We start from the raw sequence: 25,033 nt of genomic DNA on the forward strand, positions 1-25,033 counted from the left end.
ACAGATGCAGGAAGGAAAGTAGGATCTTGGTCACACTACTCGTATTAGTGTTCTATTTGCAGAACAGGGAGTATTAGACAATAAGGGCCGTGCCAGCTATGAGCTGTGCTGCGCGTCCCCCAGAGATCCACTGCGTTTTCTCCAAGGTATATTGCATCAGCTCGTTTTCTACACCGTCCTTTCTGCCACCTCCAACCTTCCCACATTCCATCCCACTTGTGAGAACATCATATATCTCTCCATGACAGGCCTCTTGCTGCAGGCCTTTCTCAAAGGCTCCTTCATCTCATCCTGCTCTCCTCTCCTTCATCATACAGGACAGAGTAGAAGAACCCTGCCCGCGGTGATTTCAGATTGGACACTTTTCCACGGTCACTGCCACCAATAATGACAAATCGCCATCTCCTTAAACCAGACCCACAAGCTGCCGATATTTGGCTTATTGGAAGAAGCTGACCTCTGAACTATTCAGAGTTTTCAAGTTTCTTGAGGTCAGAATTTAAGATGCTTTGATTTTTCACTGTACGGCCAATCGCATTCTCTCCCTCAACCTGTATTTTTTCCCCCTAAAAGTGCTGCATCAGTGTTGGCAGCTCTTTTGGTGGTTCAGCAGTGCAGATCCAGGTCTCTGGGGTGTATACAGTTACAGCACGTGGACCTCTCTGCTCACCTCTCCTGATCTGACATTTTCATCCTCTTCCCCTGCTCTGCCTCATAAGACCAATTTGATCAGATCAGATCACTTAAGACCAGAAACAATCATGCAAAGAGGGTAAATACGCAATGCTGAGCTGCTTTCCACTATGGCAGAATAGTCAACATTAAGTATGTCAATAGCTGTTTCCATCCACATATGTTTGAGAATTTTGGGATACTGCTTAAAAAAATGCAGGATGGAAAGACCAAGACTAGAACATATTTTTGAAAAAGTGCATAAAATGTAATGTTAATTTGTCTCAAGTCATGTGAGTGAATCACTATCACACAAAGTTTATTAGAGCAAAACTACAACTATAGTTTGGGGTCATTTTTTTAAAGAAATTAAGGCTTTTATTCAGCAAGGATGCATTACATTGATCAAAAGTGAGAATAAAGACATTTACAACATTACAAAAGATTTTCAATTTGTCAAGGAATCCTGAAAATTTCAGTTTCAACAAAATTATTAAGCAGCGCAACTGTTTTCAACTTTGATAATTTTTCTTGAGCAGCAAATCAGCAAATTAGAATGATTTCTGAAGGATCATGTGAACCTGAAGACTGGAGTAATGATGCTGAAAATCATCACAGGAATAATTTACATTTTTCAAAATATTTTATGTATCAATAGGCCTATGTATTTTTGATCAAATAAATGCAGTCTTACTGAGCATAAGAAGCTTCTTCTAGGTGGTGTCAGTATAGCTTTGTTGTTCCTGGCACTGGATATTGTATTGTCTAATAGTTAGGTAATAAAACTCCAGAGTCTTTAGACAGCCTACTAACCAACCCAAGCATGCCAACACAGCCAAACTAGAAAATGTAGCAGAGATGATACCATTTACTTGGCCAGAAAGAGAGAGGGATGCAAACCAGGATTTATCTTTTAAAAAAAGATGATTTTCCTAATGATTGGTCATTCCACAGCCAGATAAAAATACTCAAGATACACAAGCAAACTACCTAAAGACTGCTGTTCAGTAACCACAATGGTTGACCTGGCTGCTAGCACGGACCCGAATGACTGGGGCAACCCTGTCTCTAAATGCCGTTCTCAAAGAGACCTGCTCCTAGAACTCAAATAAAGAAAACACAACAAAGGAGGGGCTACGAGTCAAAGCCTGAGCTGAATTCAAATGAGGTTAGCAAGCCTCTAGTCAACTCCCACACAAAATTTACAAGCACATTTGATCATGTAAATTAAAGCAGCACCATGCACACAGGAATTTTGTGTTTTGTTTTATTCCCCGATTCATTTGCTGCCCCTCCTACAAGAGCAAGAACAAGCAGTTTGATAGACAAGAGAAGAATGAGGCAAGTGACACACGTCGAAATCCTCTTAAAACAGACAGCAAAGCAAGTGCAATACTTTAAAAAAGTCCATATAAATTTACGGAACCTGGGAAAAAGAGTGAGCAACCTACACACAAAAAACATTAAGATAATGTTCAAACTGAATACTACCATCCCGCATAAAGGCAAGAATTTATTTTGAGAATGCAACACATCATATGTCCCTACAACCTGAGATATCACTGAAACAGGTGTCGTGAGAAATCACACTCGTCTCTGTGACTTGTCTCTAGGCTGGAGAAGAAATCAAAGTCAGAGAGCAGCTAGTAAGAGTTTGACTGGCTCGCATCTTTGGAGGGTGGGGTTATGGAGAAGGGGTGTGGCTGAATGGATGGGGGGCGGTCTTATTCAAATGATAAAGTCCCAATGAAATGGAAGTAGCGGCAGAACTTCTGTATTGTGACACACATCCAAGTGAAAGCGATTATTAAAAAACAAAATTTAGGGCAGGTTCTATCCATCGGTTGTTGGTTGAATGGAGGCAGATCTCATCGTGAAAAGGCAGTAGAATGCAAGAAAGAGATGGGGTTTAAGCAGACTAGATGATTGGAGTCCTGCATACGTCACCAGAAGTCTGTCATTTCACTGGAGTTATGACTTTAGATTAAGAATTAATTAATTAGCTCAAAAAAGTACAAAAAAAAAATAGCACCTATATGCATAAATGAATAGAAAATAGGGTGAATTGTGATCATGCCAACTTTAAAAAAAAAAATTAGTATCCAACAAAATATGCATTATAAAATGCTAAACAGTAGTAGTGCACTATATTGGTGTCACATGCACTTTTAAATATAAATGCATGTTTCTCACAACACCTGTATACATTTCTGTAAAAAGATCAACATTTGGCAGTTGAATTGAATAACTCCACACACCGTGCTCTGGTTGCATAGTGCACATTATTGAGTATTACTTTAAGAAAGTAAGTAGTTTCAAACATACATGCTGCTAACATTCACACACATACACATCTTCCTCAACCATCTTGACACAAATATCCAAGCATCAAGAGAAACACAGATGGCCACAGATATGGGCCATAAGCATACTTGGTGAAATGGAAGAAGAAATCTGTTTGTGTGTAAGAGAGAACAACATGCTCCTGAATAAAACAGCAAATGTTTTATTCATATGTGAACACATGCAAAGGAGATGAGTCACAACCCATCCGAATGCAACTACTGATGCAGGCAATGAGCTTATAAACACACACACTTGCACATATTCAGACAGACCCACAAAATCTATGATGTCCTCCAAATGTCAGAGCAGCCAACAAATCTCTATGGGGAGCAGTTAAAGGTGGAATGGATTGCTTGGCATTTGTGCTAAAGGGGCAAACGTGCCCGCTTCTGCGAGTCTTTGGTGGAGGAGAGTCTAAATTTGTGATGAGCCGAGCCGAGCCGAGCCGTGGGAGGTAACGGTGCCTCTCACTCTCTCATACAAAGAGACGAATATGAGCTGGATAATTAGAGCGAACGCGCCGCCCAGGAGACAGAGATTCGGAGAGATCGTGCGAGCGGGGTTTGCCTGACGAGCTCGCTATATTTAACTTCCTCTAATGCAGCCGGTCCTGAAGAGGGTCCTGAAGAAGCAGACACGCTCAGACATGACACACACGAGGAGATAGAGACATTTGCAGAAAGAGAGGGAGCCAGTGGCAGACAGACACTCAAACTCAGACACAAAGAAAGCAAGAAACTAACGGCCGGTGTACCAAAAAAAATGGACATTTTGAAATAATAGGGTATAGAATTGTTTATTTAGGCCTATTTTTTAGAAATGTGGACAATTTAAAAGTAGCATCTGACATGTAATTTTGGATTTGGAAGTCGATAACTGATAACAAAAAAAGATTATCAAGACCAGTGGTTCTTACATTCAAATCGGAGGAAGAAAGTACACTACCGTTCAGAAGTATGGGGTTGGATTTTCATTTTAAAGAATTTAATAGCTTTTTTTCAGCAAGGATGTATTTAATTTGATTAGAAGTGACAGTAAATACATGCATAATGTTAAAAGATTCTTTTGAACTTTCTATTAAAAGAAACCTTAAAAAAAAACAATCACGGTTGGTTTCCAGCAAACTATCGAGCAGCACAACTGTTGTCAAGTTGATAATAATAAATTTAAAAAAATGTTTTTTAAATAAATCTTACCCCAAACTTTTGAAAGGTAGTGTAGCTCAACACTGTACTGACACACAATATGCAACCAGTAGTCCAATTTGTGAATGAATGATAGCATGGGAAAACTACTTAAGTCGTAAATTCCCCATTTAAAACCATGTAAATACTGACTGACTCATTGTCAATGGAAAAGTAAGTGGAATTGGAATCAGTTCCAGACAGTTCAGTTAAAAAAATAATTAAAAAAATAATAATAATAAAATAAAATAATAAATTATATATTTTTTTTCTTGTATTTTCAGAAATTGCCTGGACAGCAAAGACCATATTTGTAATTATATATACAAATAATTGTATTTATTTATTTTAATCAATTTCAAGTAAGTTTAACTGTCCTCATGAAGAACACTGAAAGACAGAAACACATAAAAATACAAATTATGAAGGCCTATAAGAAATACAACAGAAACACAAAGCTTAAAAATGACTCTTATGAATTTACACATTACACTAAATATTTATTTATTTTGTCACTAATTAATAAGTCCTATGGAGCGATTCATAAAATCCATGTCTAAATAAGCAGCCTCTTGAGGATTCCTGAAAATATTATGAATCAGGAACCCAACAGGAAGTAAATAATGCAAGATTGCAGTTGAGGGGGGAATTTAATTAGTTTACTAATTACACTTATGTGGCATTTCAATCCTGTGGTGCAACATTAATAACCAAAAATAAGCTTTACATATTTGTTCAGATTCTGGCATATGGTCTAACTGTTGGAAACAATGTGCCAACATAGCTTGAAATGTCATAGTTGACATGTTAAACTCCACTCAAAATGTTTCTTGCAATTTTAATGATCTCATAGTAATTGAAATACCACATGGAACATTTGTACTTTATAAAAAAACCTCATTTGTCACACCAAAGGACCGATAAACTCAAAAAGTTATTAAAAATAGTTTTAGATAGTTAAGGCTGGGTTGACATTGACTTGACACAGTCTCATTTTGATGAAGCGATATCGATTCTTAAAGGGATAGTTCACTTTGAAATTAAATTTAGGAAAGTGTCAATGGTCCATTTCTGAGATAGGTGGCAGTAATGCACATATTTGTTTGCAATCCGCCGTAAAAAAAAAAAAAACAAGAAGAAAGCGCCGGAAGCGCGCACACCCTCAGATCAATTGGACATGGTTGTGTACAAGAGGTAAAAACGATATAAATACTGTTCGTTTTCTCACACAAACCGCTCGTTTCGTGTCTTAGGCCATCAATGTGTACTTGCGATGGGGAATTGTTTAATTTGGACTTCTCTGTGCATGCTCTTTCAGATAGTGACCATAGACCTGCATTATATGACTGACAGACAAGAACGGTTTGACCTAAAAATATCAAAATTGAAACTACTGCGGAAACAAAGACACCTACATCTTGGATGCCCTTGAGGTAAGCTAATACATACCAAAATTTAATTTCAAAGTGAACTATCCCTTTAAATCACCAGAATTAATCTTTTGGTCTATGCTGTTTTTAGTTGCTCGAACACTGTTTAAATGTGTTTCTAAAAAAAAACGAATAGAAACATAGCCTAATTATGTAATTAAAAAGTTATTATGAAGTTATTATTATAAAAACTGCCTTATGTGGAATTTAAAGGTCTGTATACAAATTATTTGTTCATTTTAACTTTACTATATTCAGAAAGGAAATGAGACATTCTACGGAGCCCCTTAAGGGACATGGTGATGGGGGAAAAATTTGATATATGAGATCAAAATATTTTTCAATGCTTTTGCATTCTCTTACAATAATCCATTTGGGTAACTGTATATAATTTGCGGGCATCAGGGAGCCGCTCTCAATATGCGGGGTTATGCAATTGCTTTGAATGCACTCTTAGTATTTGCTTTGGCTTTTGAATTCGCGATCACGCATAATCTGGGAGGGAGCGGCGGTACTGACCACACATTTTACAAGATAAAATATTAGGCTAGTCAATGACGGTCAGGATCTGTTGCGCAACAAATCCTCCGTCATTGCCATGTCAGTCATCTCTCCTTACAGTCTTAAAATGAGAAGTGAAATCTGATTTTACTGTAATGTAACCGCCCAAGAAGCAAGTTCAACCATGTCCCTTTAGATGCTCCAGAGAATGCATTTTTCATTTTCTGTGCCTTTCTGAATTCGTATAGGCTCCAAACGTGCAAGATATGAGCTAACTCAAAGGTGTGGCTATCAAAGTGTGTTTGCGTATGTATGCATCATATCAGTAATGGACGGGTGGAGCATCCGCAGCAGTAACATGTTCTCTTCTCTTCTCTTCTGTCCAGCACTCAGTGTGTCTTACAGCTAAGAGGATTTGTGGTGAGACTGAGAGCGGCTGGTAAAATAATTGAAAATGTCTCTCTAAGCACTAAGCTCTCAGCTCAGAGGATGAGCATCAGGGTGGTGCTAACATAGCTCAGGCTTTACGAAACAGGAAATGGCTGACAAGACCATCATCAATGCCTGCAATCCAACAATAGAGCTCTGCCACACCTGCCATGCATATAAATTCACACCAAAAAATGTTTTGATGGGATCACTTAGCAGAGTGAGTGATGTGTGGAAAAACGGTCTACTAAAGAAAATGTCCGTCACAGCCTAGGTGACTGTTTTACAATCCACTGAACAGACAGTACACCAAGCCTACTATCTATATTTTTATTCCTTTTTTAATTCATTCTCCCCTGACTATTAGGCAAAAATTTAATTTTGGACCCTGTGCGAATCACTTTAGCACTGATGTACAAATTAAATAATTAATTAACAAATAAAAGGTGCAATAAAAGAAATAATATAGAAAAAAATATTATAATAATAATTATAAATATAAATATAAATAGCAAATCAATCAAACAATCAAGATACCAGATGTTACTGGCAGAGTTCTTGCACTTATCAGAAAATTACCATTAGTTCCTGTTAGCCAAATAAGACTGTTTCAGTGGTAAATAAACAGCACAGAGAAACCAACTCCAGTCACTCTGTATGCTACCATTGAGCATCACACACTATCATGAAGACAAGTAAACAATGTGGCAATTAACGTCTGATCTCAAGGCTGTCATCGCATCTGATAAACCCATGCATTTATGTCCCAATCGGGTCCTTGAACTGGTAAGGAGGCTTGCACTCTTTCAGAGCTCACAATAGCCCCTCACTGTCATCCATTCATCAGTCCTGGGGTGAGCAATCCATGCTATTAAAAGCCCTGCTAACACATCCACACAATGAAGTCTGCATACAAATGTATTGTGTGCCATCAAAGGCAGCAGACAGAATCACCACAGCAAAGACCACACACACACCCCTGCAAACATTCATGCATGCACACACAAAACCACTGCATGTAGTTAACCAAACACAGGTGCGAAAACCAAAGAAATGCTGCTTTGGAGTCAATGCCTGGACTTTGTGTAATGTCAGATCTAACTGAGTGGAAGATGTGATCAGAACCGACAAGACTCGCACTCGCCAACTATTTAACCTCTAAAATAAGACATTTCAGAGGAAAACAAGATATTCAATGGGAAAAAAACATAAAAGCCATGATATACTCACAGTGAATATCTTTTTTTGTTCTTCACTTAGGGGTAAAAGGGAAGTTGGAAATATCTTTGCATAGATATAACGAACATCCCAACAGATGAATATGTAAATATGTCCTCAAAATAAAGACACAATAAAAATAACAGCAGTGAGAAAACAGCAGTTAAGTAAGCATCTGATCATAGCGATGTATAAATGTTTGAATATACTATGGAAGTCGATGGGGTCCATCAACTGTTTGGTTACCGACATCATCTAAAATATCTTCGTTTGTGTTCAGCAGAAGAACGAAATTCATACAGGGTTGGAACAACTTGAAGGCGAGTAAATGCTAACCATTTTCATTTTTGGGTGAACTATCCCTTTAAGACCTGATTGTGAAACATGGGCAGTCCATAAGTATAGAGTTGATGACAGCCAAAAAGCTAAGTAATTTCAGAGATGGAACCACATTAATGATGAAAAATTACAAAAACAACCATATTTTATAACATGCACTGATATATCGTGCAAAATAAGACTAGGAATGTGGTCCGCTCAGGTTTCATTTGTTCAGCTACTCCTTACAATGCAATGCATCACTGCAAGAGCCCAGAGTCACAACACTGAACACTGAGGCAGAGCTGCACGACTGCGTAACGAGAGCAAGGTGGGCCCTTGAGCAAGCTGGAGAAGAGACAACACTTTTTGTTTACCATCTCAGAGGCTTGGGAAAGAGTGCACCGACTCCCTCTCATCAACAGAGAATTTTTACAAGCTCTTTTTCAGCTTTCTCTTGAACCCACGGGGTGACAACAGCTGGTTTGCGCAACTCCCAAGTATGGCAAGTTTAGTGTTTTAATGTGCTTCAGATAATGAGAATAACAAGAATGATCATCATGTCCTTGCCAGCTGCAGGATACTAGAGCACACATGACATTGCATTTTCAAAAAAACAAAATAAACACTCCATTCATGTTGGTATGTGCCAAAGCTTGCATTACAATCAGTGAAAACAGTCAAATGTGAAAAAGCTTTGCACACAACTCACATATGATTTGGCTTTGCTCTGTACACAACACAAATATGATTTGGCGCCAGTGAAATTCCAGCAAGCCTGTGTTGCGTTAGTTGGCAACATGTTATATCAGCAAGGCTGGGCTTTGGGTTGGGAAGTTTGTTCATTTGAATTAGTAGAGGAACTTGCTTCTAAATTAATGGTTCGAGAAATGAACTCAAATAAACTTTTTCCCTGAATTTGATCTTTCCATTAAAAGTCCATGTGACAACAACAACTGAAAGGAAAAAAACTCAAGCAGTCAGTTAGCCAGTCATTATGCAAGCTATAGAGCTTATGTAGCCCCGCCCCTTTTCAGCGCTGCGCTCGTTGTCTTTTGACTTCCGGTCTGTATTTTCACAGCGATCTTATGCATTTATGAATGAACGGCTCATTTTAAAATCTTCCCGGTCTACTGACATTTGTTAAGACATCTGCTTTAAACATTACAATCCTCTTGATAACTTTCGTTAACTTTACATTAAGTAAATCCACTTCAAAAGCTAATTACTCCTGGACAGCAATGCCATAGAAATATACAGAGCGACCACAAAAACGGAAGTTCAAAGACAATATTCTAAAGATGGCGGCGCCCTCGTTTCACTGGTAGCCTGGCAAGCCAGACCTACATCAAGATGTTAGGTCTGGCAACTCACCATAGACACGGCTCAATCCGAGGGGCGGGATAATCGGCTGTCTTTCAAATTCCCTCTGCATGCAATAGGACAGCGCTTCAACCAACCAGAGCGCTTTCCCAACAGCGGAGCTAACGTTAGTTGATAGATTCAACTTTTGCCATATCTGGCCGGCAAAACTACGAACACATCTTCCTTTTTTTAAGAATGACTTAAGTGCCGTTCTTTGTTCTTTTCTCAAAGAAAAACTTAACTCCAAGTCCTCCAGAGTCGCGGCCAAAGCCGATTCGAAAGACTGTTCTCCAGCAGCAGCCATTCTTTGTTTTCAAGTAGCAGGGAACCGTCGCAACTCTGTCGTCATTATGTTAAGCCCACCCCCCGCCTACTCTATACACGACATGATTGGCCTGACCCAATTTAGGTTTTTGCAGCTCGAAAGTCAATGGAGAGTTGCTAGACTACCCTGGCTGCAAAATACATTTTGCTGCCGCTAGGGTGCGTCTAGATTTATAGGCTATTTCACTGGCGCATAAGGTCTATAAAAGCAAAAATTGACACTGAGATGCAAAACTGGATTTGATCAAGCACATGGAACACAGATCAAACGTACAGGGCTCAACAATAAGGATGGCTTGAGGCCAGCGCCATTAAGGTTCAGCCGAGTGCTGCATTTATGTCGTCAATTCAGGCTGCATGCACTCACAGTCAGGGGTCATTCTTGCATTCAAAAAAGCGAGAAGCGCAACCGTATATACATGGGTCTCAAGAGCAGCTTATCTATAACTAGACATGCTGTTTTAAAAATGCAATGCTCATGGAAAAACAGGGTGATGCAATGCAAAAGCCAAAAAATAAGAACAATTAAATAACCAGCGTACATTGTTTTCTAATTTCAATTTGTCTAAAAAAAAAAAAAAGTGTAATAGCATTTCCTGCAATTGTTATTTCTGTGTATAAATACATTTATGCCGCCATTTCAGTTGCAAAAATAGACTGTTTTCAAAAAGATTTTAACAAAAGCCCTCACCCCTGACGCCCAGTTTGACATTGGTATTCTGATGGGGTTTTTCTATCAAGAGTTGCATTATATTAGTTGGGGTCAGGTCAGTATATTTTTTCTTTCTTTTCTTTTTTATGTTCCTTGAGCAGCAAATCAGCATATTAGAATGATTTCTGAAAGATCATGTGACACTGAAGACTGGAGTAATGATGTTAAAAATTCAGCTTTGTCAGAACAGGAATAAATTACATTTTAAAACATTAAAATAGAAACCAGACATTTTAATTTGTAATATAATTTATGCTAAATAAATGCAGCCTTGGTGAGCATAAGAGACTTTTAGGGGGGGGGATTAAAAAAATAAAAAATACTACCAAACCCCAAACGTTTGAAGAGTAGTCTAATGAGAAGTTTTAAAATGTTGTAAATTTGTTTGGTAAAAAAAAACATATATTATGTTCATAAATATTCTGAGACTTTATTAAAAAACAAGCTATTAAAACACAGCTAAATGTTATATTGGCCTTCATTTGGGCCAGTGAAACTGTCGTCAAGGCAAGTAAAAATCTGAAACTAACAGGAAAAATCCTTATTGTTGAGACAGGAAGCGGTACGGTTATATAACGTATGGCTGTAACAACATAAAAAAGGGACATACCCACAGCTGAGGAAACAAAAAAAGCCAAATCCAAACTTGCACCGGCTTTAGAGTTAACAGTACAGCATTAACACTCAAACAGACAGCCCAGTGTGATTTTAACACATTCCCTTTGTCTCCTACAAACACAATGGCACCTGGCAGAGGCAAAGGAATAATTCCCATCCCCGGCACTGGGAGGGAGAAACTGGAGGTTTCAATGGATGCAGCTCTCCTGCAGTAAGTGAGAGCTTGGGGCTATGCAGAACCTCTGCAGAACTTTCCCCGTCGGGTTATAAATCAGGTCTGAAGTCAACGAGACTCAGTAGCACAGCATCAAACTCCTGCCAACCTGCATCATAATGCTGCGCACACTTCTCCCAAAAATAACATTTCACCATGGTTTTCATACGCTCGAGGAGCTATCAGATAAACACAATCAAGGATACAAGGAGTCAAATGTGTAACAAAGAAAAAAGCAGTGATAACAGAAATACGATAGGGTCATATTGATCCGAAGGTAAAATGATTCTTTGATATTCTACAGTAATGCTGATCTTTGCTTATCCATAAACATCTATGCATCTCCTCACGAACCACAGGCAGCACCTTTCTCTCTAAATGCATCAATTAGTACACAAAGAGACTTCATTATTTATTTCAGTGCATTATTGCCATTATTTCAGGCTTTGAAAATAATTGCTTCATAATTTGTTATATCATGATGGCGGCAGGCTGAGCTCTTATTGGAAAGGACTGTTGGCTCACATGTAAAAGTGCAAAAAGGACAAGGGCAGCTGTGATTAAGTTTAAAGCAACCAGACATGGACCATCCAGGAATGGTGTTAGGAGTTTATAAACTTGACTTCCTTTAACATACCACATGATTTCATTTGCATAATTTGCCTATACTGTAGCTTGATGCAGGGTTCTCTGACAGATACAGACTTGTCCTTTAACATGGGAAGTGTTTTTTTATTATCACCTAAAGCTTGTCGTGGTAAGAGATGCTGTTCAGATCAAACACCTGAAAGCTATTCCTGATGAATATGTATAATGATGTGAATCATTCCAGTTGTATAAAGGTCTGATCAAAGGACATCCTGAAGCCGATTGTCCAGCTTGATTCTTTGATATTTGACTCGAAGCAAACACAAACTCTTAAAAGGCCTCTTCTGATAAAGTGTGATATTCTCCAATGTAAGATTGCAGCTAGCATATCCATACATTTATATATAAAAAATAAAAAAAATATCAAACAACAACTAACATTATAGGTCAAAAGGATATTTGAAAGCCTTTTATCATCAGATATTAGCTATGGAGGACTTCAAACTGACATTGTGACAGAATCAATGTTGTTTAGGTTTCAGTTTTCCAATACAACAACACAAATAAAGATGGGAGATAAATACTAAAACGAAAAGATAAAGACATTTAGCCTTATACAGCTCGTCTAAAGAAAGACAATTAATCGTTTTATTTCGTTCAGCTTTTGTTCTTTAAGGAACAAAATAACAATGATTTAATATTACATTTGAATAAGTTTCTCTTTTGCCACCGAATTAAACACAACCAAGGATACGAACAATTTACAGACTCGTATTAATAGACTAATGACTTTATAGGCTGAGCATTGGACGTCATTTGTAAACTACTAACATATCAGGAATATAAAAAGCACAATAAAAAGGCACATTTCAGAAGGGACATATCAGTGTAAACAATAATAATCATGAAAACGAGGGTGAGATATTAGTGCGCACAAACCTCAATGTATCCGGCTAGACTCGGAACAGCGATGGCCAGAATGAGCACAGATAATACCGGGACTGAACCCATCTTCACGGTTAGTCTCTGCTGAGATTTGTGTTGAAATTATCCCGCTGTGGATTTCTATAAGAGGCTGTTAAAAAGGAGAACAGCTAAGTCAACGCTCCTCGAGTGGTTGTTGTGTGTGTCTCTCTCTCCTGTGTTTTTCCCACTGTGCCGTTGATCTCGCTCTCAGCGCGTGTGGAATGTCTCCGAGACCGAGTGTCACTGCACGCGCTTTGAGCTCGAGCTCGAAAAACACGATCAAGCGCGCCACCGGCCGTCAGATGCTGGGACCTGCCGGAAATGAGGTCATCATGTTGTCATCTATTGAAGGATACATTGGGTGTGTGTACCTCCGGTGGGTCTACTACGCAATGGATAGGCATGTAATGTGGAAATGAATTTTTTTTAAAAAGAATTTCGAGATCGAGATTGTAAGTTAAATTGTATAGGCCTATATTTTGGAAAACATTAAACATATGGCTATTTTTATTTATTTTTTACATTTATTTCGTCTATGGCAGGGTTTTTTAACTGGGGCCTTTCGGTGCTAGGGGGGGTCCTGTAAAAGTACAGAGAAAATTGTAAATAAATAAATATGCAAATGAAATAATAAAACCAAATTATTATAATATTTATGTATAAATAAATAATATATAATTACATTTACAGAATTTGACATTTTTGTTGTATTCAGTTTTCAAAAGACTGGTAAAAAAGGCAATCATGAGATTAAAGACAGTTACTTTTGTTTCTCTTCAGGTTTATACATCTTACAGTACACTAATGGTGGGTAGAAAAAATGGATACAGATATGTAAATATTTTCCAGATAATATTGTACACATTTTTAACAAATTTTTACTATATAAATGGGTCTTTAAAAAATTTTTTGGATTCACACTACTCCACATAGAGCAATATATTTAATGAATTAACAGAAATCTGGTGGAAAGTAAATATACATCAACCTTTACTCCATATAGTTACTTAATTATATTATGACACATTTATGGAATATTTACTTCCTTACACAATATGAGTAATAGCTTGTAATATGAATATTGTTATTTTCCCCCATTCATATAGTGTCTTCCCAACCAGTGAAAACATATGCGGTCCTAGTGGTGTCAACAGATTATAAAATTATTTATACATGTTTCTTTTATAGAGAGAGAGAGAGAGAGAGAGAGAGAGAGAGAGAGAGAAAGAGAGAGAGAGAGAGAGAGAGAGAGAGAGAGAGAGAGAGAGAGAGAGAGATTATTATTACAAGAGACAAAATTGAGTGAAAATAAATCAAATATAAATGCTAATTACAAAATGCTGCTCTTCTTTCCATATTTTTATTAGTGTCAGCAGTTTCCAAATCAGTGGGGGGAAGTTGACATGACCAAACCAAGCATTTCCTGTTTAACACCATGACAAACTCTGCCAAACTGAATTTAACAAGGAACAATGAATCATAAGAATTAATTGCTGGAGGCAGTTATATCAAAATTAGACTAAATTCTGCATAGATGAAGTACAGAATGCCACACAGCAGGACACTGCTTGACATGACCATGTGAGCACAGACACGGATCTACAGGTGGTCCATGTGACAGTGAAGTCAATGTGGTCTTTTTTCCACTTGCTGCTATTACACAACAATAGTCTGTCTGCTTCTCCCATCACACCACATTTACACAATCCAGTCGTCAATAAATCTGACAGAGAAGCTTTTACTGTCATCTGCCATCTGTGTATGTGTAACCCATTCATTTAACTGCCATGTTTTCCCACACTGTGTTGTATTGTTTACTGCATATAGCCTATAATATCTTATATATAGTGTATGTTGGCTATATATTGTGTATAGTTGCTGTTGCTTCCTTCAAAGATCAATAAGCCCATACATCTAATAATTTATCCATGTATTTTGTCATAAACATAATTCAAAATAGTGAAATTGTGAATGTTAGAAATAGCAAATTCATTTTGTTTTCATAAGCTGAGACAGATTACAGAACACACAGTATCTATTTACAATTGATTTTATTTGCATTTACTGACCTATTGTGCAAGTAACTGACCAGCTTGACTCTGTTGTTCTCTTCTCTGACAGATACAGGCATGTCCTTTAACTTAACCCTCTGGTGCTGTTCGGTCATTTTTGATGTTTATGTTGTGGTACCAAATGTTAGGAAACTTGGTAAACGTGGTGTGAACACAAACACGACACGATTTGAAAAGGTTAAATTGTCACACTTGTATTGTTTGTGGTCAAAAATGGAAAATAGAAAATTTCAAATTAATGGAAACTATTGGAACTATTGGAAACGTTTGGTACTGCGAAGTGCGCACAAATATACTGAACAAAATTGGTTATTTTTTCATGGCCAGCAACAGTATGCTGGCCATGCAAGAACTGGGATGTTTTCAGCTTCCAGGAATTGTGTACAGATCCTTGCAACATGGGGCCGTGCATTATCATGCTGCAACATGAGGTGATGGTCGTGGATGAATGGCTCAACAATGGGCCTCAGGACTTTCTGGAAGAAAGCAGCCACATGCGACCATTCCTTCTGCAAAAAAAAGAATTTCAAGTTAAAAAAGTGTAGCATCTGGAGCAATCAGACTCACACAAATTATTCATTATATTTAATGAATAATCCAGCAAACTCACTCTCCTAACAAAGGTCTGTGAACCATCTACCCAAAACTGCAACTAGCATCCCAAATGAAGCTAACACACTGGTAGAGAAAGGTGTCCTGTTACAGGACACATTAAGACTGATAAGGAGAAGGGTATTCCTGCACAACCGGAGGCTGCAGTTTCAGGACCCCAGTTCCAGGACCCTAGTTTTTTGTGACAGCGCCACCTACCGAACCAAAAACACTCATTTAAGATGGACGACATGGACACCAATCAGACTGAGAGTACCGATATTCAATTAAGTTTTATTTCATAACGTTTAAACGAAGCAAATATTATATAGCCAAAGTGAGAGCTGCTAACTATGAATTAATAATTAATTCCCACGAATTTAGAATTTGTGTGCTAATTAGTTTTATTAATTACTACAAGGTTCTTAATCCGTGGCCATGATTTAATGAATCCTTGAGTTTTAATGACTATAATAAGTAAATCTAGCCAGCACATTAATTAATCTTAAACAATAACAAAAGCATGTTGATGTGTGTAAGATTTACCTGTAGCTTACTGTATTAGTGTGAAACTTGCTTAATACTCATTGTTTTACCATATTAGTTAAGTATAAAATGTATACTTAAGTATGAAGTGCAGTTCATCTGTGGTGTTCTTTTTCCAGAGGTATGCCGAACCATGTAATGTGTTTGTGTGTCCTGCTCCTGCACTTACAAAATGTACTGTATTTACTGCATGCTATAGCGCTACTCGTGTATGGACCCATGTATAATGGCTTGCTGTTCAGTAGTGAATATTGCATACTATGGTTAACTAAAATCACATGTGTAGCACGTTGGTATCTATGAAATCCATTTCTCTTTCCCTATTTGTTCATTTACATTACATTTATCTAACTGTGTGATGCATTAGTATTATAAGAATCTTGATTATTCTTCTCTTAAACATCCAATCAAATTACTTATTCAGATGCCCTGCTATTTCCTCCAAAGGGAACAACTTCTTATTGGCTCAGTCACCTCCAGAGTGTGTGACATCTTCACAATTTAAAAGTCACTGATCACAAGATCATTAGTTCATCTTTCTGAGAAATTCTGATGTGAAGATGATGCTGAAATAGAAGTCTTCCCCAATCTTGTGCCAGGCTGCGACATGCAAGTATCAAACTTAGTCTCATTATTTGATACATTAAGTATCCTTCCTTACCCCTTTTAAAGAAGGGCGTGTTAGAACTAAACTGATGGCTTGCTCAAGGCTGTTTATCTGCTGAACTTCAAACAATGCTATTACTTATTGCTTTCATTCTGCTTCAGCTCTCTTTCCCTCGGTAAACTGTATGCATGTATGAATGTGTATGTTAGAGTAGTTTAGTGTTTAGTCTTAATAAAGTCTAGTTCATGTCACACGTAAAGTTGTTCATGCATGCTCATATAGCCTACTGGAGTCCCTAATCATTCAGATTTTGGACTATGCTCTGAGTAGTACTGCTAATAATTAATCGCTGGACAAACAGGTTAATTGATTGTGGTATTAATTCTGCTACATCAAGTTAATTCTATTAATCGATCAAAATATTCGTTACTAATTATAACAGGTTATGATTAATTATTAATATTTATTTTGAGCTAATTTGCTACAAAAGTATTTTTTATGATCAGATTGTTTTTGTCATACTGTCTAAACAGTTTGCATGAAGCATAAGTCATATAATTTTTTATATCTATAAAGTCCATATCATCTTAGCTTCTAAAAAGCATAGCTAGCATGTGTGTCAAGCTAACATAGTTTTATCATGGCTGTCAATGTAGGGACATTTGCAACATGCTGAGGTCTGAGGCAAAAGACTTTGCCATTTGCCACATAACTTTGCAAGAATATGTATAGAATATAGAATATTTTCCAACATTCACTTACACAAACACAGTTCTGTAAACTTCACAGTTACTTGAAAATGTTCTTTTCCCCTTATATTATTTGTCTTTATACAGCCAATGTAACTTAGTTAAGTCCTGTCTGTGCACAAGTAAAAGAAATACATTTGAAAATAATTTTAAAGGATTATTTTACTACATTTTAATGAATGTTGCAACTGTCCTGTTATAAGGTCAGTTGCAACATTTGACTTTGTCTATTTGAGTGTAAATTGTACATATTATCATATGTATACATGTTGCAGCAGTGTGGGTGGGTAGCTGACAGATGTGGGCATACTGTATTACAATTTTGGTTTTCCAATACAAAAAATCAATGATAAACTCAAGGAAAGTGTTGCAACCATCCCCCTTCTCTCATATTTTCACTAAGAGATTACCTTTTGATTAATTTCTATACTGCGAAATTAATATTTTAAATTCAGTATATGAAATAAGCAAATACATTTTAACAATAAACGTTTACTATTAGGCTATAACACTGATGTTTAATTTGTATGTGAAAAACTTAGTCGTCAGTTTGTCCAGTAAGCACTATTTCGTGGAAACGCCATTTTATGCAACAGAAACCTGTATGTCGAGTTTATATCAAGCTGAATACAGGCTCGAACGCATGTCTCAAAACCTAGAACGCGCCCTACCTAGTCAGCCTTTTCGGCCCAATAAGCGCGTTCCATATCAGCTGGCCGAACATGCAGTCTAAGTAGGCCGCAGGAAAGCACCCTAGATTGAGACGACGCCCACTCCCGCGTAAGGTGAGTCACTCCGCAGCCGAAACACGGATCGATACTAACGTTTACAGTCATATACGTACTTAAAATGAACCGTACATTCGTTTTAAAATATTAACGGATGTATTCACCTTACTTTGAGGGTTGTTTGTAGTGTGGAATTGGGTTTAAAGGTAAAGTGCACACCTGTAGAGACAGTATCGCTTGAGCTAACGTTAGTCACTCCCATTGTATCGCCAATCTCTCCGGAAATATCTTCTCTTCTTCTCACAGGTAGACGACAAAAACTTCACTCTCTGCGGAAGATAAATACATATCTCGGTTTAATCGTGTAATTTCGTTTTCGTGATTTACACGTCTTAGTTTGTTCGAAAGTTCAGTTGGAAGTTTTTATAGGACGGTTGAATGTTTTATTTTGTTGTCGCGTGCACTTCTCATGGGCGTTGTTGTTTTCCACATTTGTTTGACTTCAGCTGAGAATAACAAGTCAGTTTTTCCCTCTCAATACTCAATTACTCGCCTTATTTTGTCAGCAGAAGTGGAAGAGTGAGAAGAAAGGTGTGTTGATATTCTGCCGGTGGTTTCTCGGACATGGACCCTATGGATGGAGGAATGCGGTACACTCCCGGTTCTTCGGTAAGTTTCGCCTTATTGTGATTTTTCAACCTGCCAAGCACCTTTAAACATCTAACGAAAAACTGAAATCTCACATAATTTATGTCCCAAAAACATATTTTTTTCTCGCATGAATGTATTTTCAAAAACAAGATTGTGGTTAAGTTAGTTAGAGATGTGCTTAACAGGTCCATTTTAAACAGCAGTGCTACTACCCATATTCATCAAGTTTCCCACACTCATGGAAACCACATTAATAATCATAAAATTGTGGTTTCTGTGCCTTGAAATGCGTTGAAAATGAATTAGAACTTAAAACATCACACAAATTTCATAGTGGCTGACTACACATTATTCTAGTTATGTTCAGCTCTATTTAATTTAGGTGAGCTTTCTTTGCGACTTGGTTGGTCTTTCTTTAAAGAACAAGATAAAAGCTAGAATTGATAATATTCTACGTTTTTATCTAAAAGGTCTTATGGCGCAATGAATGACAGAGTGACACATCGCATAACCTCATGTTTGAGTGCATTGAGCTCTTTAGTGGGCAAAACTTATTTAGTTACCAAACGTATAAGCATGCCACCACTGCTGAAACTGGAGGTTTCACACCATGTATTTGTTTAAAATGTGCCAGACCTCATTTCCTGTCTGTAGTCACTTTTCTTTCCGTCTCGGTCGGTTTAGCATGTGTAAGGGATTTCATTTCTTTAGATCATCCAAAGGAGTGTGAGTTTAAGCCGTTCTGCTGACTACTTCATTGTCGTCTCTGAGGAAAGGGTGTCAATGGACAAAAAAAAAAAAAAAATTCTAAGTTGTAAGCAAATCGGATTATTGGAGTACATTTGAAAAGAAAATACCATTTCATTCTTTCGACTTCAAAATTTCATGTTTAATTCAATTTGCAGTTACTTGCCGTTTCTTTGTAATTATTGGTGAAATTTAAATTGTTTCAAAAGTAAGTCCTACACCAAATAGTTTTTTCAGTGTACTGGGTGACTGTTGGACGAAATAATACCAATAAGTGTATTACTATTTAAAATAGCTAATGAGACACAGACTACAGTGTGAAAATAACATTAATAGTCATTTTTAATTCACAAAATTTGTGAAAGCCCTTTGACAGGGTTGTTTTTGGAATGTGTAAATCAGTGTTATTTATTTATTTTTATATAGTTGTATTAATATTTTGAATTGGCTTTTATTTTTAATAAAATTTTTTTTACTTTTTTATGTGCTTTTGACATTTTTAAAGTTTAAAAAAAAAAAAATTCTATGCAGGTTTAATTTATTAATAATTACTAAAAATAAATTATTTATAGTTTTATAGGGTTTTTTTTTTTGGTGCTTTAACTCAAACCTATTTCAGGTTAAGTTTTTCCAACTAATATGTATATTTTATTTTGGTTTTATTTCAATTAACAGAAATGTTTGTAATAGTTTTAGGTAATGATAATAACCTGACTAAATATTGGTCTGTCACCAGTTGCGAAGCACTGGGAAGTATAAGTAGTGACACAACCGGCTCAAAATATGAGTCCCTTTGTGAAGTAAAAGTAGTGACACAACCGGCCCTTCACAAAAGTTAGGGTGGTTTCACATTTTATTATTTGTATTTATTGTGAAAATATTTAAGTTTGTATGTTTAACACAAAAAAGTTATAAAGATATACAACCCGAATTCCAGAAAAGGCTAATCATGTTACAAACCTGATATAAATTAATTTAATTAGTTGCTAGATGTTCTCCCAGCTGAATCTCTTCAAAATGTCTTGCTTTTTCGAACATTTATTTCCCCCGTGCCAACTTTTGAGACCTGTAGCAGGCATCTTATTTGAAATGAGCTCATTTAGTGGATAAAAGTGTAAAATTTCTCCGTTTAAACATTTGTTATGTTATCAATGTTCTATTGTGAATAAAATAGTGGCTCATGTGATTTGAAAGTCTTTTCGTTTTCATTTTATTCAAATTTAAAAAACGTCTAAACTTTTCTGGAATTCGGGTTGTAAAAAAGATCAAGATATAAAAGGTATTTTAAAAAAAGAAGATACTACTCCCTTGAATAGCTTTGATGTAGTTTGTTTTAAAGTTGGGCAAGCTGCCTTTTTTAAACATCACTGCTAGTTATATGTAGATCAGGTTAAATGTTTCGGAGCGCATGGCAAGAACTGAGGATTTTGATGTGTTTTGAGTGATCTGCAGTTCTATATTTGTCTGACGTGTGTGTGTGTGTACGCCTGAACGCATTCCACAGATCTGTTACAACATGCTTACGGCAGTTAGCATTACTATGATCATCAAACACCCCCACAAATGAAACTGGCACAGAGAAAATGACTCAGGGATATCCCCTTATTCACTAGTGATCAGCTGCTTTTCATGCATCATGCATGTCGTCACAGAATGTCGACCGCTCAGCGCAGGAGTTCATTCATTTACAGCTGGACTTTCTTCACTCATTAACTTGAAAGTTGAAAGTCTTAAATTCAAACCAAAACAAAAAGTCTGATTAGAAGAACAATAATCATTCTGGTCTCTTAAAAATGGCATCAACTTTACTCGGCACTAATAAAGGGGTCATGACATGGATTTTTTAAATTACTTTAATAGGTTCACTTAAAAAATTAAAGGGGTGGTTGATTATGATTTCACTTTTCTAACTTTAGTTAGGGCCTGTCCCAATACCTCCCCTTACCCTAGATTTCTGCCCTAACCCTTGTTTTTGCGCGTTCTCGTGTAGGGGTAGGCTGTCCCAATACTCTAAAGAGCAAGGGGGAGTGCTATTCTCCCCTTAAAATCAACCCTCAAAACATAGTGCAGTCCGATGCAGGCTTAAAATGAAGTGGAAGATGAAATTACCCAGGATACCTTGCGGCCTCAGCAAGCCGGTAAATTGTTTTAAACAAGATGGCGGACACCGCTGGAAAGGAACAATTGAATTGTAGATAAATTTTCGCAAATAAACATGTTAAAATTTCTAAATATGTTGGAATATGTTAGTTTGATGCACATCCAATGGACTGTTAAGTTTTGAACACTAACGTTAGAAAAATTTTCACGAAGCTATCTATACGATGTTGATGATATCTGCCGAGTGCTTCGGGAGAGTCTGCCCATCAAATATACATCTGACCTGGGTAGTTCATCTAATTTTATTTTCGATTTTGGCTTCCAAGGATTATAAAAAGAAGATGTGAGGTAAAACTATTAAAAACTAGCCGCGTTCGTCTAACGTTAGTGCTTCATCTTCACAGCGCGCTGTCACTTTTCCCTAACGTTAAACCCAAACAGCACTGAGCACAATCAGTGATTGTTGTAAAATGCACTGTCTGCTGATTCTAAATTGCGTGAGGTGTTTGATTGTAAAAAGAGCTATTATAAGCACAATGATTCGCGCAAGAGACGTACGTTGACCCTGTTCCCATGACGGCGCGCGTTCGGAAACGGACTGCAACTAGACAAGCAAACTATACTTTTGTGTTTCATGTGCGCGTCTAAACAATCAAATACAGACAAAAATATGGCTAAATGATCGGTTTGGAGATTCACTTTAACACAGTTTATGTCTTAAATGGGAGTTAGTTGTGGAATAGTTGGGAGAAAATGTGTATTAGATCTGCATTCGGTCTTAAAGTGGCAGCGTCTAAATTTTCTGAATGGAAATAGTAGTAGTAGTAGACACGTCTGCTCAAGCTGTCGCATCCGTCTTTTCACATGCAATACAGTACATAACACAAATGCAATAGCATGTCACTCTGTTGGCATCTTACAACAGTTCCCACATGAGCGATTTTATAGATTATCATGACAGAATATCAAAGACTTGAAGATGGTTATCTCCACATCAGCAACATACATTCATCAACTAACCATTCAGAAACGTTGTTGTCACTTCTTCTTGAGTCTCTCCATCTTTGTCCGACTCCAGTTTAAACATAAAAGGCAGATCAGTTTCTGCCTGAGGTAATCGGAGCTGCTAACACACACACACACACACACACACACACACACACACACACACACACACACACACACACACACACACACACACACACACACACACACACACACAAGCTCTTGAAGCTCCGCCCTCTGTGCCAGGAGCAGCAGCTCATTTGCATTTAAAGGGACACACACGAAACAAGACGTTTTTACTGACCCTCAAAAAGGAACAATTTTAGCATTCTGTAAAAAATTATCTGTGGGGTATTTTGAGCTAAAACTTCACATACTCACTCTGGGGACAACAGAGACTTATTTTACATATTGTAAAAAGGGGTATTATACCACCCCTTTAATACGTTTTTTTGCACAAAAACAAATACAGTAAAACAATTGTTTTCAACATTCATACACTGACCCTATGTCTGAGATGATCTTTGGGATGTTTTTAATGAGCAGCTCCTTTAAATCTTGTTAGTAAACACCTACTGTTATGATTGGCTAACGTCAGTTATCTAACAGAATCTACACCCATCACGATACGATATCGATTCTCTCAGCCAGCGATATGATATTTGCTGATACCTCAAAAAATTCTGCAATACGATTATGATTCGATTCGATTCAGGGCTATATCGATCAATTATCGATATTTAGATATTATGTGCCAAGTTTACACAACCAGTTACATTTTTATTCACTCACAAATGCAACCAAAATAAATAACATGAACGTTTAATTAAACTCTTTGAAAATTGCACATGCTCTCCAAATTGGGACATTTACAACAGAAGAGTTAATTTGCTAAAACAGATAACTCCTGTAACACTGTTCGATGTTATGTGAAGGAGGAGGCGGGAACCGGCGAACATTTAACAACTTTAATAACAAAAGAAAACAAATACAAAACGAAAGTAAAAGACAGCAGCCCCTCACGGACGACCGCTGTCACAAATAATAAAACAAACCAAACACAACATAAATCCAGGCCTGTCCTCTCTCGTTCTTCACTGTCGTCGCTCCTTTTATGCTTCCGCTCCTCCGTGAGAGATACGAGACCGGTGCGTCGCGCAGGTGTCGCTCATCAGTAATCACGCCACCGGCCTCGTGCTGTTCTCCCACGCCCCTCGGCCTCATCCTGCTCGCCACAACTCCGTTCTTGTTAATTTTTTTATTTTTTATTGTGCATTCCAAGTAATATCAATCAAATTGCAGCTGGGTTGTTTTGATTAAAGTAATAATAACTCAAAAAATACAGGTAACTTACAATTTAAAGTTCATTGAAAGTATTTTTTTTAATATATATTAAAAGTTAAACAAACAATCGTTGTTTTGGCAAAAGCAGATAACTCCACATTTCTTTTTTCAGAGTTAAACAAAACCAAGTAATGGCTATGATATATAATAAAACACTCGGCTAATCTTTGTAACGTTAATCTCCTCAGCTGACATAGACACCTGACAAACTTTATTGTTGTGATTACACGCAATACAGGAAGCGTTTCCCTCACTACTAACACGCCGCTTTAGCAAGCTTCCATGAAAAAGTTTCAGCTTTTATTTTCCTTTTACGCCCCAAAGAAGATATCACGGGTTCATCAAGTTCGTTGAAATTATCCATCCTCGATCACTTTTAGTCAGCTTTGACGAAACTCCTCTCAGCTAGCGCGTCTTTTCGAAGTGACTAGCAGCCTTGTCACCTGACCTTCACAAACAACAAGGGTGCTTGTCGGTTTCTGCTGTAAAACATGAACTCGCGATGCCTTGACAGTGGACAAAACTGGCTTTTGTGGCAAAACGTGTTTGTTATAAAGACACACCGTATGGCAGTATGGTGAGTAAATGAAAATGTGTGCTTTGGCGGAAATGTGTAGATGGACGTTACGTGAGGATGTGGAGAGTGTCAAAATAAAGGTACCGTATATCAATATTTTACGTGTGGCATTGATGCATCGTACCGTTAGACGTTTGATCGATGCATCGATCCATATTGATGTATTGTTACACCCCCAACTTGCTAATATACAGTAGAGTTTTGAAAACATTATCCATTTAAACTCGTCATTTACAGACAAACATTATGAAATCGTTTGTGCAGCTGCATTTAGAGCCCATTCAGCTGGCTGCTTCATCTTTCAACAAAAGTTTCTTTGCAAACGCTCCATTACACATATTTGTTGATGTCTTGCTCTGGAGGCAGGTATATGCAAATGTATTTGCCCATGTGACGTCACAGATCCCGCGATATCAAAACAAGCCGTTTTT

The 25,033-nt window shown here is 37.3% G+C and overlaps 2 protein-coding genes across 13 annotated transcripts in view; one reads left to right on the forward strand and one right to left on the reverse strand.

The window, feature by feature from the left end:
• Positions 1-13,162, reverse strand: part of aplp2 (amyloid beta (A4) precursor-like protein 2) — an 82,489-nt gene extending 69,327 nt beyond the window's left edge. For 4 of the 8 annotated variants that reach the window (XM_079873665.1, XM_079873663.1, XM_079873664.1 and 1 more), the window contains exon 1: positions 12,859-13,138. In XM_079873665.1, the coding sequence (XP_079729791.1) occupies positions 12,859-12,930 (72 nt within the window). In that variant the 5' untranslated portion in view covers positions 12,931-13,138. Of the gene's footprint in view, positions 1-12,858 lie in introns of all 8 variants that reach the window. The other 4 variants (XM_079873661.1, XM_079873659.1, XM_079873658.1 and 1 more) reach the window with 2 other exon arrangements.
• Positions 13,163-18,161: 4,999 nt separating this feature from the next.
• Positions 18,162-25,033, forward strand: part of st14a (ST14 transmembrane serine protease matriptase a) — a 28,779-nt gene continuing 21,907 nt past the window's right edge. Inside the window, exons 1-2 of one of the 5 annotated variants that reach the window (XM_079874513.1) lie at positions 18,162-18,235; positions 18,748-18,847. In XM_079874513.1, coding sequence (XP_079730639.1) covers positions 18,803-18,847 — 45 coding nt within the window. In that variant the 5' untranslated portion in view covers positions 18,162-18,235; positions 18,748-18,802. Of the gene's footprint in view, positions 18,848-25,033 lie in introns of all 5 variants that reach the window. The other 4 variants (XM_079874511.1, XM_079874512.1, XM_079874514.1 and 1 more) reach the window with 4 other exon arrangements.

Source organism: Squalius cephalus (assembly GCF_949319135.1).
Source record: "Squalius cephalus genome assembly, chromosome: 6".
NCBI classification, from domain to species: domain Eukaryota; kingdom Metazoa; phylum Chordata; class Actinopteri; order Cypriniformes; family Leuciscidae; genus Squalius; species Squalius cephalus.